The sequence below is a fragment of the Podarcis muralis genome, chromosome 12 (assembly GCF_964188315.1).
Source record: "Podarcis muralis chromosome 12, rPodMur119.hap1.1, whole genome shotgun sequence".
In the NCBI taxonomy this organism is placed as follows: Eukaryota; Metazoa; Chordata; class Lepidosauria; order Squamata; family Lacertidae; genus Podarcis; species Podarcis muralis.
Genome location: NC_135666.1, coordinates 58,503,590 through 58,523,908, shown reverse-complemented (window position 1 = coordinate 58,523,908; position 20,319 = coordinate 58,503,590). Strand labels below are relative to the sequence as shown.

Here is a 20,319-nt window from a genome sequence, read left to right as displayed (position 1 = left end):
TGTACATAGTACGGTTCTCTCTTCATAAGCTTTCTGGGAAAAACCTTCTTGCCCAGAAGTCAGTGCTGCACTAATCAGGGGCAGGTGGACAATGTGAGAAGAGGCAGACCTATTCAAGAGAACAAAGAAATAGAAATTCCTCTTCAAAAGGAATTAACGTTTCTTTCGAACAGGGGTGACAAACTTGTGTCCCACTTCTGTGACCTCCAATACCCTCACAAAATTTGACATCACTAAATTTAATAATAAAAACAACTGATAGTGTAAAATAATTTATTGGAAAGCAGCCTTGAGAAGTGCAGTTCTTGCTACTCACTGGAAGGTTGACTATGGGTCAATGTGGCCCCCCGAAAGATTAGCCTCCTCTCTGCCAAATAATATGAGTTCTATGGGTCTTTTGCTGCCCTTACTTTGTTGTACTATAGCTACCACTACTTGAACTCTACCTGGTTCAGACCAAGAGAAGTCCTGTGTGTGACACACACACACACACACACACACACACACACGTGTAAAAATACTTATTTCATCTTGCATGTAGAGCAAGGTGAACATATTGTCTGTGCAAGGGCAGATTTCAGGAGAGAGATTCATACCTCTATCCAGTAGAGATTGCACACAAAAGAGTATAATTATGGGAAAGGACTGGGGTACAAAAGTTTCATTGTAGTGTAAGGATGGTTCATTTATCTTTTAAATTTTAACTATGTCCCCAAGTAATCAAATCAATGCTATCTGGAAAAATGTCCCTATGTGACTAAGATTTGATGGAATCAAGACCCTATTTTTAAAAGATCGTGTCTGACTTTCGAAAAAAGGAAGCTTTAGTGTTAAGAAAAAAGCCCAATTTAGACAAACTTTCAGGTGGACTAGAGTTCTGCCACAGGGTGTGACCAGTATAAAGATAAAAGTTGAATTAAAATAACCCACCCACCCCTGCCAAAAAATGTTTATCCTACTAAAAAAAAGTTCCTAAAGCTTTGTTTAACATACTACTTCAGAAAACCTACTTTTTCTAAACATTCACTATAAAATAACCCTTACAAAGTTGAAACTTAATGTTTAATAAGGTGGTAATCTCTGCATTCAAATTGCTTTTGTGACTTAAAACGTAACTTTTTCCAATGTTTTTCACTAAGCAGAATTAGTTTTGCCCAGTTGTAACTTGTGAGAGAAATAAACCAAGTATTACACTAAAAAAAATAATACTGTTGCTCAGTTTCACAAGTAGCCACACTACTGCTGGTTATGTTCAACTTGTTGGTCTTTGCAGTTTTCCTCACAAGCTCCGTCTTTGCTCAGAGAAGTTTCCTCAGCTTTTTGTTGGGTGGCTTTCTTGAAAATTGCTCTCATGAGAACTGGAATTGACATACACCTAAGAGAAGGGCAAAGTCATCCAATATTTAAGGAATTGCTAATTCACTAAATATAATTTGGCTGCTTCATATGCAGAACTAACTGACTGGTGGATAGAGCAAGCTGCATTTGCCACTGTCTCCAAACAAGTCAGCGCAGTGCAGAAAGCTTTATAGATTACATAAAATAAATTTCTAAAGTTCCATGTCAGTTCTTCTGCAAGGTGACATAAAGGTAAAGGTACCCCTGACAGTTAAGTCCAGTTGCGAACGTCTCTGGGGTTGCAGCGCTCATCTCGCTTTACTGGCTGAGGGAGCCAACGTTTGTCTGCTTCCACAGACAGTTTTTCTGGGTCATGTGGAATTTATGACTAAGCCGCTTCTGGCGAAACCAGAGCAGCGCACGGAAATGCCATTTACCTTCCTGCCGGAATGGTACCTATTTATCTACTTGCACTTTGATGTGCTTTCGAACTGCTAGGTTGGCAGGAACTGAGACTGAACAACGGGAGCTCACCCTGTTGTAGGGCCTCAAACAGCCGATGTTCCAATCTTATTTTGCATTGCTCACTCAACAGGAGCAGGTTGAATCTTTAAAGTTGCATCCCACCACACTGCTGAAAATCCTACTCATGCTTGATGTTTCACAAGTATTTCCTATCCCTCCACCACCCATTTCTTTCATCAATCTTTCCTGATCCTTCTAACTAATAATAATAATTTTATTAGTTGTACCCTGCCCATCTGACTGGGTTGCCCCAGCCACTCTGGGCGGCTTCCTGCTATAACAGCATTGTTTTACTACCATTGTTGTCAACAACAACTATCAGCCTTTTAATTTCCTTCAACACTTCAATCTCTTTCCTGTCAGAGCAAGGGAGACCTTGCCCACTCTTGAACCTCTCTGTCTCTTGGCCATCTTTACTCTGCATGCAGAGTTACTAGTGTTGCCACTGGTCCAGCCAAAAGGCTATGGCAGGCAGTGATACTGAGGCCTACCTGAAAGTGGTCCACAGACCACTGCTGAGACTCAGCCCATTGGTGCAGAAACACTGGTCTAAGCTGCCCATTACCGAAGCAAAGGAGCCTCTAGCTGCGCTAACTATTAAAAGATGGAGGAGATTTTTAGTTGCCATGAGTTCCAGAGAATGTCACACTGACATACAGGGCTCAACTAACTCTTCTGACCATCTGGAGCTAGACATTTGTGAAGTTTGTGGGTAGTTTATTTTGGTTGCCTGATTCTCACATCTTAAGCCTGATGGAGCTATTCCACTGTGTTGTGCTTTCCTATGAAAGCTTACTCAGAAAGCTTATTCAGTATTATTAAGGTCCAGTTCCTCCAGCAAACTGTCTAAATGTATGCAACATTTGAGAATATCCTTTTTTAAAAAGCTGAATCGGCCTGTGAAACCCACCATTTTAAATAATTTCTTCATTACAATGTTTATATGGTATTGTTTCTCCTGCCCCAATGTTTATTCAAATACTGAGAAAAATTTCCCGTTACATGAAATATTTTTTTAATCCTTTAAATCACTTAAAAGTTTCGAGCTGCTGTACAAAGTTATTAAATTTATAGATAGCCACCCATCGGTTTACAAACCATTCCATTATACATGACACAAAAGGAAAAGGGATGGGAGGGACAGAAGAAAACTTGGCCCCTATATATTATAGAAGTGTTACCTACCGCTTCAGGACTCTTGTGAGATAATCATTGCTGCAGATTAATGCTCCATCTTCAGAATGTGTATGAAGAGTGCATATAACGTCCCTTGAACTCAGAACATCGACCATCACTAAACAGAAGAGGGAAAAAATGCTCTAAAAACAAGTGTGACATTATAGTAGAGACAACAGTAAGAATTATCAACAACCACCAAATCTATTCAATCCTTAAATAGGAATTCTTTCTGGTCCCTGCATTGGTTTTATTTATTTTCCTGAAAGCATGCATGCTTAGTGGGAAGAGGTCACATATCCATGCTCATTCCATGCTGACTATAAAATTGAGCAGTTACAAATCACTACAAGATTAAAAAAAAATGTCACCAATACTTTCAAAAGGAGTCCATTCACACATCTACCTATGAGTAACAGGCATTTGAAGTGGCTCCTGTTATCCCATCACCAGCACAATCCACCTTGGAAGGATTAACAAAACAGAAAACAGGCTGTTCACCTGTTGCAAGTTTATCCCAAGCCATCTTCAAAGCTGGTATGGTTAAAGTTTAATCCATAGATTATGTGATAAAGTGCAACATCTGCTTACTTTTTAATATTCCCAACCATAGTATAAAACTGGGAATCAGATCCAGTTTATACCCAGGTTGCAAAATATGTATTTCCACCCTGGGACCATAGGGTGAAAGATGGACTGTAAATGACATAATGTGCTACTTTTTGTACCAATAGCCCCCAAACCAATTTAACAGAGACAGACACTAGAAACGCACGCACACACACACGCGTGCACACACACACACACACACACACACACACACACACACACTGTGCAATAGTAGAAAAGAGTTAATATAGATGGCTAAGTAGTAAATGGGAAGAGTTTGCCAGTTTCTTCAATGTGTGCTAAAGTAAGAGCTCCCTTGTGTATAACTATAACCATATTGTACGTCACCATGAGACACTTGTGTAGAAGACTAATAATAATAATAATAATAATAATAATAATAATAATAATAATGGCAGCCCTGCTTAGGGAAGCTTTTAATGTTTGACAGACTATTGTATTTTAATATTTTGTTGGAAGCCACCCAGAGTGGCCGGGGAAACCCAGCCAGATGGGCGTGGTATAAATAATAAATAATAAATTATTTATTGATGATGATGATGATGATGATGATTATTATTACCACCTCTTTTCAGACCTTATTTATGAATATGTGGCAATAGGTCACAGATGTGATCCAGCTCCTCCTCTCTAGTTCCTTACCTCTGTGTTTTCAGACTGCATGGGGAGATGGGCAGGTTAGAGGAAGGCAGGAATTGATTAAGCCAAATTTGGGGTGTTGGTTCTAGCAGGGGACTATTTGGGCTCCACATGAGGCACAAAGTGTCTGAGGCCAGCACTTTTCCTATAAATATTTGAAAGCAGTCACAAGGGCCAGCTATTTAGGGCTTTGCACAGTGCCGCTCTGGGAAAAGGGAGGTAGCTTTGCAATGAACTGGTTATTGCGTCAATGTGTGGTATGGACATCCAGTCTGTTCTTAACACTGAAACACACATATACACATTCACACGTTCTACCCCGTCCCGTGCCAAATGAGGCTACATGTGTAGTGCAAAATGCAGTGAGTGCATTTCTGCACCACGTTCCCTGCTGACGTTTTGTATGCCTGTGTGCACCCAATACACTTTTCCTTTGGAGACATACCACAGGCTAGGTTCTCCTCCAGTGGATGCTGGAATGTTACTGAAAAGCTAGTGGCTTTTTGCTGAACGACGTCAAAATGAAGCAAGTCTGATGAATCTGGAAGGAAATAACTGTTTAGTGACTTCTTTGGGCTAACCCTGTAGCAATAGAGCTAAACGTTAACTTGAACTAGAAATATAAATTAGTGGGTGTAGTCAGAAAACATTTGTATTGATTTCCAAGTATTCTATATGCCTTAACTTAAAACATTACCATTGACGTAGGAGTGGGTTGGCTTTTGCTAGACTCAAGGAGTCCTGCTTTGTACAAGCTCATGAAGTTTCATGGTACAAACATCAAATGAAATACAGCGGACTCTCGGGTTGTGAACATGGTCCGTGTGGGATGCATGTTCGCAACCTGCAGCAGCGCGTCTGCGCACACAAGGGTTGCGATTCAGTGTTTCTGTGCATGTGCAAAGCGCGATTTAGCACTTCTGTGCATGCGTGACTGCTGAAATTCGTTCCAGTAGTTCCGTGTTTTGGCAGTCCATAACCTGAAAAAACACAACCGAAGCCTCTGTAACCCGAGGTATGACTGTACAGTTGCTGAAAATTTCCTTTTCAGTTTCACTATCTCCAAAAGAAATAAGTTATAAGGTGTCAACATTGTTTGGTTGGAATCCAAACAATTCCAAGCAAGTCCCCATGAATACTTCACTCATTTTTAAATCTCTGCCTGCAGGAACTTTTGCTGAGAAGGGAGGGCCGTAGCTCAGTGGCAGAGCATGAGTGCCTTGCACAAAGAAGATCCCATGTTCCACCCCTGCCATCTCCAGATCTGACTGTGAGAGAACCTCACCTGACACCCTGGAGAACTGATACCAGCTGATGTAGTGTAGTACTGAGCTATGTAAGAAAAGGGGGCAGGGGCTGAAAACAGACTATATAGTTTCAAGATGGGAGTTGCAAACGAAACAAAGAAGAAGGGGGAGAACATTGCAGCCAATGCACATTTGATTTGCGTGATCTGTTCTACGCTATTCATATTGTTGCACCCCACCCTCAATCTCCAAGGTTTCAGGGATTCCAGGTGCTTACACAGGGTTTGTGATTTCTTTTGGGAATGAGGCACAGCGGAGACTGTGGTGTCTTTATGATGTATGGCTTATCTACACATATATACAAACTGAGTCTACAGCATTAGTTTCTCCCACGGCAGCAGCCTTGGATTCAAACAGAAATCAAATATTTCTCTTTGACCCTGTCTCCAGCTTGCTGCTTTTCTTCCTGGTCATTTCACTGCTTCTCTCAACTCTGACTTTATCTGTGAGAGGGGCCCCCACCCATTTGCCATCTTGCCTCTTAATCCCCCTTAATGGCTCATCGCTCAAGTTTATCACCTCACGAGGCGGCTAGCCTGGCTATTCCTTGGTTAAATTCTAACACTTGCTAGATCCAACGATTAGAGGGGTCTGGTACCCAACTTAACCTCCACAGATACGATGGGCTCACAATTTTCCCAGCCACTTTCAATGAATTGGATCACAAAAATGCTGAGAGGGAGGCAGAACCAGTATGCTGTCCATCACACCTCCTTATTTCCAATGCCTGAATATCTTGTCACCACCATCCAAGGTGGACCTAACTTTACATGCATCCAACATACAAATCCCAATTGATATATTTGAGCTTCACAGCAAATTCTGAAGATAAACTCTTCCCAGAATTCACTAGTAGAAACACAGCAGAATCAGAAAGAGGTGTGAGCAAAAGATGTGCTCTTACCTTCACACTCAGTTGTCTCAGACACACAGCTGCTAATGAGGGTGTTATATGCTGCTTGACGTCTGAGAACTTCAATCATATCAGGCACACATTTGGGATGGGTGAAAGGGATTTTCTTGACCATTGCTCCAGCCGTATCAGATTTTTCTATGCCTTTATCTAGGAAATAGCTGTGTTTTGGGCAGCCTGGAAGAGACTGAACATAAACCCTACAAGATTTGTTCATGGATGTAGTAGCAATTGTTTCCTGCATTGATTTTTTTTTAAAAAGTAGTGAATAGGAAACATGAATAAAAGGAACTTCCCTTCAAAAACATACCATATTTACTTGAGACTAACGTACCATAAAATCTAATGCGCACCTCAATTTTCAGAACCTTGAAACCAAAAAAAGTATTTGCTGGCGAATGTAAATGTGCCATCGAATCTAATGCGTACCTTGATTTTCATAACAAAAATGTGAGCATTAGATTTGAGTAAATGCGGTAGTTGTCTAGAACAGTACAAAGAATGTGACACTGGACTTTTAAGCAAACCTTGAAGTAAGCTGCTTATACTATAGATGCCTTGACCACCCATTTTTAAACAAGTTATTAAATGGAGTAGTCTCTGCACTGGATCTGAAGAGTTGCTCAGCTCTCAAGCCCAATGGCACCGTGGGGAAAAACCAACCTGGATGTGTATACATGGTAGTTTAAAGTGGATTTTATGCATCTTATGTGTGCTTGTTTTTCACCTTGTCCACATGACATTGCCCTCATCTAAGTAGAAGTCCACACTTCCCTCTGCCATTTAATTCAGAACTTCCAAATCCATGTGAAATCCAATGTAAACTCAGATGTTACCCAGACACACTGAAGCACATTGTGAGGGCCACTTCTTATGTGTGTGACAACGTTTTGCTGGGTGTACTGCCACCTATTCCTGCACCCCCTACTTCCACTGGTGAGGTTTCCTTGGTGGGCTTTTATTGGGGCTGAGACAGAGACGCACTTTGGGGGGAGGGGGTGAACCCACAAGTGTGGTATATTGGAAAACCTGTATCTCAGTAATAATAAATATTGGCCACTCACACAGGTAAACAAATGACTGACATGCCCACAGTGGACTTCAGTTTTCCAGAACTCAAGGGGAGGGGTAGGAAAATACTAACTGAGAGGAGAGGGCAGCACATCCCATGAACACATCCCATAAACATCAAGATGGAGTTCAGCTGAAAGTGCCCATGTATGGATGAATGCACATGGACAGAAATGCACGTGGACAAATGGTATCTGTGTGAGCCATGTGCACATTAAGCCTCTGGTTTGTATACCAGTAGTGCCAGTTTCCGCATAGTAGGATTTATCACACACAGCTGTTTCAAGGGCAACTTGTACCAAAAAGAACTGAATATAAACTAAAAGCATGGCCAAGAAGATGTAAGAAATAAATATAATCCACCAACAGGATTCACTCCAGTTGGATCTTTCTATCAAGTTATTTCCCACAATGAACTCATTCTATGCTACATCTTTATGAAACTTTCCCAGCTATTATGAGACCATGTGTGCAAATGGTTTTAACCTGAAACAAGACTTTTAAAAAAGTTGTGTTATGGGTTAGTATAAGGCTTTTTAATTTAGCTTTTTAATGACATCTCATGGATGACAGCCCCACAATTTTGCACATTAGAGTCACTGAATTGAGTGTAATTTTGTGTGTGAGAGAGGGGGAGAGTAAGGAGAGAGAGAGAGAGAGAGAGAGAGAGAGAGAGAGAGAGAGAGAGAGAGCGCACACACAATTTGTGTATGTTGTGTAAAGGCCAACCTGGGCAAAGAATTGCAACTTAGGTCATAATCAAATTTAGCAGTGTTAAAGTCATCTACTTCAGAAAATTCATGTGACTTCCCAGAATTCAACACACAGCTTTCAGTAAGCTGTAGAATTATGACTCATTTAGCAGCTTCATTCCTGACCTCATAACTGGAGTGAATACCAACAATTGGAGTATAATTACCACAATGAAGGAAGAAGTACTTGTTATCAAGCCATGCGGATGATTTTCTGAAAGGGCAAACTGAACAATCAGCTCATGTAGAGGACCTGGCTTCAATCTAGCAACTGGAAGCCCTAAAACCAAATAATTTTTTTCCATTAGTACTGTACAAGAGCATCATTAAAGAAGGAATGCATTTGAGAGAGACAGCATCACATGAGAAGAGGCAAAGAGAGATGTGATCACACAATGGTTATCAATATATCAGTGGGATGGTTGCCAACAGAGGGACAGGGCTATTCGGATCAGCAAGCACTTGTGCTCCTAAATGGGCAAGTTGCTCGTGGGAAGGCTGAGACAAATACCAGCATGAATGCTATACTTCTAGTACATAAGCAGCAATACTTGGTTCTCATTTTACGCTCCTGCCACTTCTCCCTTTCTAACTCCACCCTGGGGCCCCATCAGCCTTTATACCCCTGTAGAAATCACAGGGGAAGAATTAACCAAATGTTAATTAGGGTCTATTGAAATGCTAGCATGTAGGGAGGGAGGGTGGAGGTACAAAATTATGTACTTAATTAAATTAAAGCATGCCTGTAAGCTCCTGTAGTTTATGAATACTGGATGAAGACAGAGGAAAAGGACAGTTCTGGTAAAACATCAGGAAAAAGCAAGCTGATAATGGTGCAGAAATTACTTCCTTCAGAGGCAGGAATCTGGGGCTGCTGAAGAAAAGGTTTGAAAGTTAAGCAACAGGTAAAAGGAAGCTAGTTTGACCAGCACTCTGGTAGCACAATCTTATAAGTTAAGCCAATGTTTCTCAAGCCTTCGTACCCAGGTGTTGTTGTACTACAACGCCCATCATCCCTGACCACTAGTCCTGCTAGCTAGGGATGATGGGCATTGTAGTCCAACAACACCTGGGTACCAAAGTCTGAGAAAGGCTGTTCCAGGATCTCAGGCAGGATTTTCCTTTATCAGATCCGGAGGATCCGTGGCTCTCCAGATGTTGTTGGACTTCAACTCCCACCATCCCTGACCATTGACCAGGCTCACAGGGGCTGGTCAGAGCTGGAGACCACCAACACTGCTCACAGTAGACAGCACCTTCAAAGGGAAACATCAGTTGGTGAGGGGAGGGGGCAGAACAAGAGTTCGGCCTGGCCTGAATCCAGATCAAAAGCACATACTGGGTCATGGACTGGCAGCTGCCTTTTGTTCAAACTGAAAGTGGCCAGTTTAAGCACACACTCTTAAGAAGTGTGAAGAACACAATGTGTAATTTGAGGACGCACTTCCAGGTTTTGTACCCTATTGTAGTAAAACACATTTTTCTACCATGTTCCTCACAGTCTTTTAAAATGACAGGCTATTAAGAAGTGAATTTGACGTGCTATCACACACCCATTATAACCCACACAGAGCGAGGGATTTCCATGTTCAGTTATACTGATAGGAGCATGAATGATGCCCTCAAGTCTTACCCATCTCCATCAGTCGGCGAATTCACAAGTGAGGGGGCAAGAGGGAGTCGGTGGACTGCATCAGCCCCTCCTATTATGACAAGCACCTTCCTGCCATCTATTTTCAAGCCTGATGGAAAGAGAAGACACAAACACGTCACCCTTCAGAGAGCCGCTAGCATAACCATGCAATCCTGTCCATGTCCACTCAAAAGTAAGTCCCACCGATATCAGTGGGGCTTCATCATACACAAGCAGGGATAGAATTGGTCTTCGTTTACTCACTCAAAATGAAGCATATGTCATTTAGTGAGTGTAGAATCTATTTTAAAAGGGAATGCAGAATGAGACCACCACTATGGAGGTTTTCTAGTCGATTCACAATCCCTCACTCATAATAATATTTTTGTGGGACCTTTCTTTTATTTTTTATAGATGTATTTTATTGGTTTGTTTGCTGTAATGGGTTTTAGTGTGTTTATACTGTGTTGTAAGCCACTTTGAGTCACTTTTGTGAGTAAACTGACAAAATAATAATAAATACCTGGGGTGAGTTGTTCCTCTAGAATTTGATACTGCGATAGATAAAATTCAAGGTTCATAGGGCTTCCTATAGAGTTTGAGAAAATTAGATGGATTAAACAGAAAAAAGCACATAACGGATAGCAATGTAAGCTATGTAAGCTTAGGACGTTTGATCCCCTTCATCGTTTTTGTTTGCTTCCAGTGTAAAGGACTCAATACCCCAGGGCCATATTGTGCGACAGGAGACCCAAACAACTGTTTGGGGTTGCAAGGAGATTGTTGTGGAGAACTAGTTATCACCTCAACAGTTTAAACATATGAAACAAGTAAGTTCCTTTGTACAAATCACAGAATTGTAGCGTTGGAATGGACCACTTGGGTCATCTAGTCCAACTCCCTATAAGGCAGTAATCTTTTTATCCAATGTGGAGCTCAAACCCACGGCCCAGAGATTGAGAATCTAATGCTCTACCATCTAAGCTATCACTCCTAGGATGAAATTTCTTCCTGATTGTATAAAATAGGGATAAATCATGCATACAATTCATGCATAAATATTGAGGAGCAGGCTGCAGGACACCCTAAAATAAAGTACAGTGGTACCTCGGGTTAAGAACTTAATTCGTTCCGGAGGTCCGTTCTTAACCTGAAACTGTTCTTAACCTGAGGTACCATTTTAGCTAATGGGGCCTCCCGCCGCAGCCGCACGATTTCTGTTCTCATCCTGAAGCAAAGTTCTTAACCTGAGGTACTATTTCTGGGTTAGCAGAGTCTGTAACCTGAAGCGTATGTAACCTGAAGCATCTGTAACCCGAGGTACCACTGTATTCAAGAAGGTTGTACAAATGGGGGGAGGAGCCCCAAGAAATGCTCCAAAGTGCCATTTAGGGACAACTCTGCACACTGCACATGGTCAAGTAACTACCAAAGAAAAGAAGAAGAATTATAGCCAGAAGAAAAAGGCATTGGGGGAAGCAGTGGCCCAATGATCGGACACCCAGGCAATCACTAGCTGGTCTTGGTTTTAACTTTTAAGGCAGTTGTGCAGAAAGTGCACAGTTTGATCCTTTATGCCGATTGAAAGGTCAGCGGTTCGAATCCCTGTGGCGGGGTGCGTTCCTGTCGCTCGGTCCCAGCGCCTGCCCACCTAGCAGTTCAAAAGCACCCCCGGGTGCAAGTAGATAAATAGGGACCGCTTACTAGCGGGAAGGTAAACGGCGTTCCGTGTGCTGCACTGGCTCGCCAGATGCAGCTTCGTCACACTGGCCACGTGACCCGGAAGTGTCTCCGGACAGCTGGCCCCCGGCCTCTTGAGTGAGATGGGCGCACAACCCCAGAGTCTGTCAAGACTGGCCCGTACGGGCAGGGGTACCTTTACCTTTACCTTAATACATGGATCACACACACACACAGCCGCAACAGGACTAGCACCTTATCAGGAAATGTAAGTCAAATGGGGGAGGGGAAGCAGCATTACTCATAAACAAGGAGAAGTGTATGTGAAAAGGGACCAAAACGCAAGAAGAAGAAGAAGAAGAAGAAGAAGAAGAAGAAGAAGAAGAGGAGGAGGAGGAGGAGTTTGGATTTGATATCCCGCCTTTCACTCCCTTTAAGGAGTCTCAAAGCGGGTAACAATCTCCTTTCCCTTCCTCCCCCACAACAAACACTCTATGAGGTGAGTGGGGCCGAGAGACTTCAGAGAAGTGTGACTGGCCCAAGGTCACCCAGCAGCTGCATGTGGAGGAGCGGAGACGCGAACCCGGTTCACCAGATTACGAGACTACCGCTCTTAACCACTACACCACACTGGCTCTCCAAGGAGGAACTAGTCAGGACCTCTCCTCTATTTTCACAGCTACCTAGAAAAAGACTCGGGGACAGGAAAGGGGTTGTACACACTCATGTTGGTCTCACCGTCATCTCTAGTCAAAAAGCGGTTTTGGAGCACAAAACTAGAAAAAGCGGTTTTGGAGCGGTTTTGTGAGCAGAAAGTATACTGGGATGAATGTGCTCACAGAACGCTTTAGATAACGAGCTCCACTAACCCGGAAGTAGATGCTCCTGGTTGCAAACTTTGCCCTGGGATGTGAGTGAAAGTTGCACACTGGTAGCGTGGCAGCAGCAGGAGGCACCATTAGTGAAAGCCTTAGGTTATGAACAGTTTCGGGTTAAGAACGGACCTCCGGAACGAATTGAGTTCATAACCAGAGGTACCACTGTACTACAAACAACAATGCTTCTATCATACATGCTACCTACAAAGTCACCAGAAAGCAATCCCAAGGTATTACTATTCCTTAGCATTCTTAAATTATGCTTGGCTACCATGATCACACAGATATCTACTTCAGTCTGGAGAAAGAAAGAATAAACAGTTACCTCCACTTCTTGGGTTCAGATAGCCAACTTTTCCACATAGTATTTCAGTGACTCTGTCCATACCTGGTGTTCTGTTTTTAAAGTATATACAGTAATCAGTAAGATCATGCACTTAAATGCCTTAAAATATTTATTATTATTACGGCAACCTTAGGCTGGAGTGCAAACATTTGAACTTGCACCTTCCCCAACCACTGTCAAACCTACCTGCTCAAAGCTGACAGTGAGCAGAGGTCTTTTTCCAGAGCCAGGAAGGCAGCAAACACCTTGGACTTTGTTTCACTAGAAAAGAAAGACCTTATTGGAGGAAGGGAGTTTTATATACAATATAATAATTTAAGTAATTAAGTTGTAACAAACAAACCTGCTTCCTGGAATCTGATAAATATTTAACATGTCTGCCACCATGTTTCCAAAGGCATCAAAATTTTCCATTCTAAAGAGCAAAATACATGCAACAATTGTCAGTGCTGACAAGGCAAAGGGAGCCATCTAGCCAATATTTGGGAAAACCACCACCACCGAAGTGAATCTGATATTGGCAGCATGTTGACATAGAAAGCAGTGGGATGCTCTTACCATTGAGCTACCATCAAACAAGACATCTAAAAAGCAGTTAAATAACTTTGGAAAGTGGCTCAAATTGGTCCTGGTTGGAGGGCAGGCAGGGATGGAAGCAACAGTTATCAGAACTATCTATTCATTTTTTACTTCAACCACAGAAAACGATATGGGAGCAGTGGCAAAGGATTTATATTTTATGAAATTAAAAATTAAAAAATTATGTGTGCTAAAAATCCACCTAGCGCATATGTACCTCAGAAGCTGCAAAAGATCTTCACAGGTCTAGAAGACGAAAGAACAGAGGTTATGGTTTTCTAAAGAGGGGCACTATTTTCTTAAAAACAAAGCAGAAAGGAGAAATGACATAAGACGAACCTTAGTCAACACGAAACCTTAGCAGACACTACGAGGAATATCCAAGGATGTTTTTCCCAGGATCTATTCAGGAACAGTCACTTTTGGTTGTAAACCAGAATCTATAAAGGCATATATTTCCTACTCTTCTCTCACCCATAGTTGGGGTGTGATTGCATCATTTTGAAAGCCCTTGGGGTCCCTTCCAACTCCACAGTTCTAGGATTCTATGTAACACCCCCCCCCCCGCCCCGATGCACCATGTGCTTCACTGCATCCACATACTGCATTTACTTCCTTTATTGGACTACCCCTCCAGACTAGGAAAATTCAAATTTAACAGGGGAAATTGTGGGCTAGCAGTTGGATGAGGACATTATGTGAACGAGGAACAACCAGCTTCAAACCCGCATTAAGTTCCCCATGTGGACAAGCCCATATAGTTGCTACTTCATGTCAAGCAGTCTCATCAGATGAGGACAAATTAAGGATAAATGGTCACCCAGCTATAAGGAATTTTAACAGTCTTTGTGCAATTATTTTGCAGTTCAGCATTTGCTATTCCCACAAATTTTGCATTTCCAAATGCAGATGTTTAGTTTGGTTGTAGCAGCAACAGCATAAGTGTTATAACTAATGTAAAGTTGTCCCTTTGACTTGTTTGTTGTTGTTTAGTCGTTTAGTCGTGTCCGATTCTTCGTGACCCCCTGGACCAGAGCATGCCAGGCACTTCTGTCCTCCACTGCCTCCCGCAGTTTGGTCAAACTCATGCTGGTAGCTTCGAGAACACTGTCCAACCATCTCGTCCTCTGTCGTCCCCTTCTCCTTGTGCCCTCCATCTTTCCCAACATCAGGGTCTTTTCCAGGAAGTCTTCTCTTCTCATGAGGTGGCCAAAGTATTGGAGCCTCAGCTTCACGATCTGTCCTTCCAGTGAGCACTCAGGGCTGATTTCCTTAAGAATGGATAGGTTTGATCTTCTTGCAGTCCATGGGACTCTCAAGAGTCTCCTCCAGCACCATAATTCAAAAGCATCAATTCTTCAGCGATCAGCCTTCTTTATGGTCCAGCTCTCACTTCCATACATCACTACTGGGAAAACCATGGCTTTTACTATACGGACCTTTGTTGGCAAGGTGATGTCTCTACTTTTTAAGATGCTGTCTAGGTTTGTCATTGCTTTTCTCCCAAGAAGCAGGTGTCTTTTAATTTCGTGGCTGCTGTCACCATCTGCAGTGATCATGGAGTCCAAGAAAGTAAAATCTCTCACTGCCTCCATTTCTTCCCCTTCTATTTGCCAGGAGGTGATGGGACCAGTGGCCATGATCTTCGTTTTTTTGATGTTGAGCTTCAGACCATATTTTGCGCTCTCCTCTTTCACCCTCAATAAAAGGTCCCTTTGACTTACATGCAAGCATCTCACTTGCTCCACAGGGTTTATTATGAAGCTATAGATATTTTAGAAGAACAAGAAAAGCAGGATTATATTTCATCAGATCAGAACACCCAAAGGAAAAAGAAAATAAAATTACCAGGGGTTTTTTCCCAGGGTGAGCCAACCTGACATCCACCACTTTCCCATCTGTCTCCAGGTGAATCTCAATGTAGAAGGATTTGGATGTTATATAGCAAACTGCCCCACTGGGGCTCACATAATAATTAAGTCTACATAGGAAAGAAGGAAGAAAAAAATGCATTGCTTATTTAAAAGTTACAGTGTGCAACGGAAGCCTAGAAGGCTGGCCCAAGACATTTTGGCACCTGAAGTGAGCCACAAAATGGTGTCCCCCCTCTCCGCCAGGAAGGAAGGGTGAGTGAAGATCTACATCAGGAACAAAGTGATGAGGACTAAATATCAACAGAGTGGCTAGAGAAACCCAGCCAGATGGGTCATGTTATGTACTGAAGTTCTCACCCTGGGCCAGCAGGGGGATACTGTAGATAGTTCAGGTCCACATATGCAAATAAGGGATTGAACGTGATGTTCAGTGATTGGATAGTTACAGAAAATGGTTACTGTTGCATTCTAGTGGAGCTCTATATAAGCAGGCTGGCTGAACCCTTCAGTTCAGTTCTGTTCTGGCCTGTGAATAAACAAGAGCTGTTTGAAGAATCGCTGTGTCTGATATGTTCACCCACAACTTAACAGGCCAGGTATAAATTACTACTACTACTACTTCTACTACTACTACTACCATCTGCTGCTGCTGCCCCTGTGGATCCTGCAAACTTTATCTTGGTTGATGTATACGGGTTCTACAGAAAGGAGTGTTTGCACCCAGCTTTCCAAACAGCTGTGTTTCAGTTCCTGATTAAACGTCATCATCATCAGCAGCAGCAGGTCTGTACATCGGTGGAAGACCACATGCTTTGGACTGAACCCCCCACTCCACCCCACCCCAGGTTCAGCCTCCAACATCTCCAGGGCTGGGAAAGGCAGATGATGCAAGGCGACACAGAGATCAAAATACTAATAGCTGGATTTGGCATAAGGTGGCTTCCTACTCCTGCATTTTCTGAAATGCCACTTTGTAGTGGCATTTATCTACACTTTGTCAAGAGGCTGAGGTGAAGTAGTAATCATTTCACAGGCCCCAGTATGGGCAATGGCCCAAAACTTTCTGCCCGAGGGGAACTCCTGACCTGCTCATGCTCATCTCGTTCAAGGACATCGCAGGGAAATGGCAGTAAGCCGCAGCTTAGAGGATGCATTAGCCACTGAATACACCGAATGGCATGTACTCATGTCATGTGAAAATTATACAGCCGTAGAAACATACCTAGCAGTCCCACTGCTGTGGGAAGTGAAGAGAGCGTATTTAGTAGATGCAGAGTATACTTACCCCTTTCGATTTGACAAAAGTGACAGCTTGTTCATTGTTGCAGCCAAAGGTCCTGCTGCACACATGAAAAAAACAGGGAATAAGGTTCCATCACACAGAATCAACGTGTTCAATAAAAGCAGTCAACAGATCCCATACATTTAAGAGCAAAAGACCAAAGATTCTTGCTTAATTGTGCTATATTGCTCATCGTACCATTTGTAAAAGGAAGGCATCTAGAACCCAGGCACATTCGTTGCACAAGATGACAAGACAGAAGCTAGACATCGTTTCCATCAAACATAACAGAAAATTAGGCAATCTTAGAGTTGATTACCATGCAAGGTTCTTTGTATTTTCTCAAGGCAAATAGATATGGGAGACTCTGATGTTTTACTCGAAGTCCAAGAATGTTTGTCCTCACCGAGAGAGAGAGAGAGAGAGAGAGAGAGAGAGAGAGAGAGAGAGAGAGATTTGTATCATATAATCATTACATGCAAGTCAGAAAATTGGCTGGTATGTTCAAAGCAATATAGGGAATTCAGCACTCTCCGTCAGGCCTCCTATATCTGGACCTTCATTGCCTCCTTTGGGGTGCCAGATTACAAAGCTGCAGCGGCAGTGGAAGCTACAACTGGCAGAAGACATCCCCCCCACCAGGCTTTATAACAGACCAAGTAACCCCACATCCCAGTATCAGCTGGGGGTGGATTGGGAAAAATATAAAATCAAACGGGGGAAATTTGCCTATTCAATTTTTCAATCCGTAAGGGATTGATTAGCTTTGTAATTACAAAGCATTACAACACTGCCATTTTTATTTTCCATTCTCACCATGGAATTTGCATCACTCTCCCAAGACCACACACAAACTATCCATTTAATTGAATTTAGTTTCTTCCTTGATAATCACAATCAATCAGTATTTTGGGGAAGTTAAGAATCCCCTCCATTATTCCCACCTAGAGCCATCTTGCCAAATTTCCCCCTTCAGAGTTATCCATCCAAGATCAAGAGTGGAGATGACAGGGCAGTAAAATAACAACCTCACATGTTAAACTTTGGCCCGCCAGGCAGAAAATAAGATGGAAAACATATACACACGTTGACTCACTTTCCCTTCTACTTTCAATTATTCTCCTCAAGAAAGCATTTTTTTTTAAAAAAAAAGTTTCTCCCACATTACTCCTCCCCAACAGAACTGATTTCATTACAATTCTTACCATGGAGAGACGAACCAGCTCCATAGTTTCACTCCATGGCTTCTGTGAGAATTTTAGACGTAGCTTTTCCATTACGTCATTTGTAGACCCAGATTTCGCAGGATCTGGAAGAAGTTAAGAGTTTAATTAGCTGAGGGTGCAGGAAACCTTTTTCAGTTCAAGGGCCACAGTTCCTTGCTTGAAGCCTCCTGGGGGCCATGGGCCAGAAGCAAAAGAGGGTGGAGGAAGAAATGGGAGTAGGCTGGTGTCTTCACCTTCCCTAGATCCCTCTTTATCTTCCGGGGAAGCCGGAAGCTTTCTCAGAGTTGAAGGAAGCTTTCCACCCAGCAAAACCCTCCAATGGGCTGACAAAGGGTGTAGTTTGGGAGGCTGTCTGGCTTAGGGAGATTTGAGGGCCAGATGAGAGGCTCGAGGTCCACATTTGGTCCCTGGGCTCAAGGTTCCCCACCCCTGATATAGCAAAACAGCCAATTACTGTATTATATAACTTCAACTAACAGCCCATACTGCAACAATAGTCACTTTAAATTAGGACTATTTAGTCCCAGATGGGTGAGGTATTTCAGATTAACTGACTCATGAACTTGGCTACAATATAGGTACTAATATTAATGGACCTGTGTTTGGCTTAAATCCCAATCTTCCACCTGTTGAATGTCATAATCTGAAACCTACAGCTATTTTAAAAGTTCAGTTTTATATCTTAAGTGTCTTTGACATTAAATCAATATATATATGTATATATATCTATATATATCTATATATCCCCATATATCATTCTAAGGAAGTAATCCTACTCTTACCTGAGAGAAAATCCTGTTGAGCTAATTGAGAATTGCCTCAGACACCATTTTAAAATGAATAAAACTTTAGTAGCACAAAGCATTTTTTCTAGCCAAAAGGTTTAAAGTTTCTGTAAGGCAATCCATTCAACACCTACTTTTTGGAACTGTCTGCCTGGTAATATTAGGTACTTTCCACTGTATTGTTTTTCATGTTTGCAATAACTTTTATTTTTGCAAGCCAACTGAGGCATGTAACTTTAACATGTGATTCTATTATGCACAATTGTTTTTAAAATGCTAGTTTCATATACAGGTAGCTTGTTTTTAATGTTTAGCCCCATTGGTATTTTATAATTAATTTGAGAGGTCTTCTGTTGAGTAAGTGGTATGTGATTTTTGTATGTTTGTTAAATACATCAAATGGCCATAAAGCCTATATTGGACACTTGATTTCTCCTTTGTGTTATGCTACACATCAACATCATTTGCTTCACTTACTTTCCCTATACTGCAGGTAATAGCACAGTCTATGGAGCCCAGAAATGGCAAAGTCCCTGTCCTCAGGCAGGTTAGCTCTAGACATTTCATTGGCTAAGGTGCAGCAGAAGATTGCTTGCCTGCCTTGCACATACAGAAACAGACTGGGCAGGTATTTGACTCTTACTGCAATAGGAGTAATGGGATGGAGTCCTCAGCCTCACCCAAGGGCAGCAGGGTCATTATGGGGGTAAAGGACAGGTCTTGGGGCAGACATAACTCTATCTTACCAGAGCCAGGGACCTCAGGGGCAAACAACCAGCAGCTTCTACAGCCGGAGACAGTAGCCTTGCTCAACCTATAACATCCTCTCTGTGGTGTACATACAGCATAGTGGTGTAATCCAGCCACACCTTCCACATTAGCACCTGCCTGGAAACCCAGATCCTAAGTGGCTGCAAATACAACAGCCCAATTAGCAACTTACTTACCCATTTCTCTTTCTGTTTAAATGGCTGAAGCCAGTAGACAGGAAGAAACCTCCTAACAGCCTCTCCTGTTTTCTCACTTCCTCCCTCTGTCTACCTAAGAATGGTAGTAGCAGCACCTGGTTGAGATACCCTGGATTTAAGTAAACCGAAGCCTCAAAGGCCACATGTGCAGTGGGAGAGAATCTTAATTGTCAGGGTTGCCAACTTCCTCTATTTTTACACCGCATGTGCTTCTATGCCTTTAATATCAGCCTAGCCCACAGAGATTTAGCAGGCTGATGTGGAAGTAAGAGTTCATCTATATATTTCCTTTCTCTCTTATGTGACCAGGTACAAAGTGGTGCAACAGCTTTGTGGATATGAGATTTCTGCATATTTCTGCAAATGGTTTGGGCTACTGTACCCTTAAATATTGCCTAGAAGAGATAATTTTAATAGGTGCACGGAATAACAGGGGATGTGCACACACCATACAGTCACAGCACCCACCCCAAAAATACTGAGAGCTCTAGTTTACCCCATACGCAGCTACAATTCCCATCACCCTTAATGAACTTCTGCACAACAATTTAAGATAAAGAAGACTTGTCCTCCTTTGTGCTTTATTGCTCCACCATAACAACATGGTGGGGTGCGACATAACCCACAAAGAGCAGAAAAAGAGACAGGAGCACAACATTGTTGAAAGTATAAACTTGAGCCCTGAACACAAGCTACAAGTGGGTGTGACTTTGCAGC

The 20,319-nt window shown here is 42.4% G+C and overlaps 1 protein-coding gene across 1 annotated transcript; it reads right to left on the bottom strand.

Annotated features, from left to right (window-relative positions):
* Positions 1-1,175: 1,175 nt before the first annotated feature.
* LOC114606970 (mediator of RNA polymerase II transcription subunit 1-like) lies at positions 1,176-19,196 on the bottom strand. Its single transcript, XM_077916375.1, has 16 exons — positions 19,112-19,196; positions 17,792-17,932; positions 16,627-16,681; positions 15,316-15,448; positions 13,685-13,713; positions 13,232-13,303; positions 13,075-13,149; positions 12,868-12,938; positions 10,508-10,573; positions 9,985-10,093; positions 9,095-9,225; positions 8,519-8,631; positions 6,520-6,715; positions 4,754-4,849; positions 3,049-3,157; positions 1,176-1,375 (listed from the first exon to the last, which is right to left on the bottom strand). The coding sequence occupies exons 1-16, from the start codon at positions 19,194-19,196 to the stop codon at positions 1,237-1,239; spliced, it is 1,620 nt and encodes a 539-aa protein (XP_077772501.1). The 3' UTR covers positions 1,176-1,236.
* Between the last annotated feature and the right edge of the window lie 1,123 nt (positions 19,197-20,319).

Excerpts from the sequence above, each read along its gene's own strand:
- LOC114606970 (XM_077916375.1), bottom strand. The coding sequence starts at position 19,196 with ATGTCTAGAGCTAACCTGCCTGAGGACAGGGACTTTGCCATTTCTGGG. Across the intron at positions 13,150-13,231 it reads TATCAGATTCCAGGAAGCAG|TGAAACAAAGTCCAAGGTGT; the intron begins GTTTGTTTGTTA and ends TTTCTTTTCTAG. Across the intron at positions 9,226-9,984 it reads TCGCCGACTGATGGAGATGG|CAGCCCCAGATTCCTGCCTC; the intron begins GTAAGACTTGAG and ends CCTTTTCTTCAG.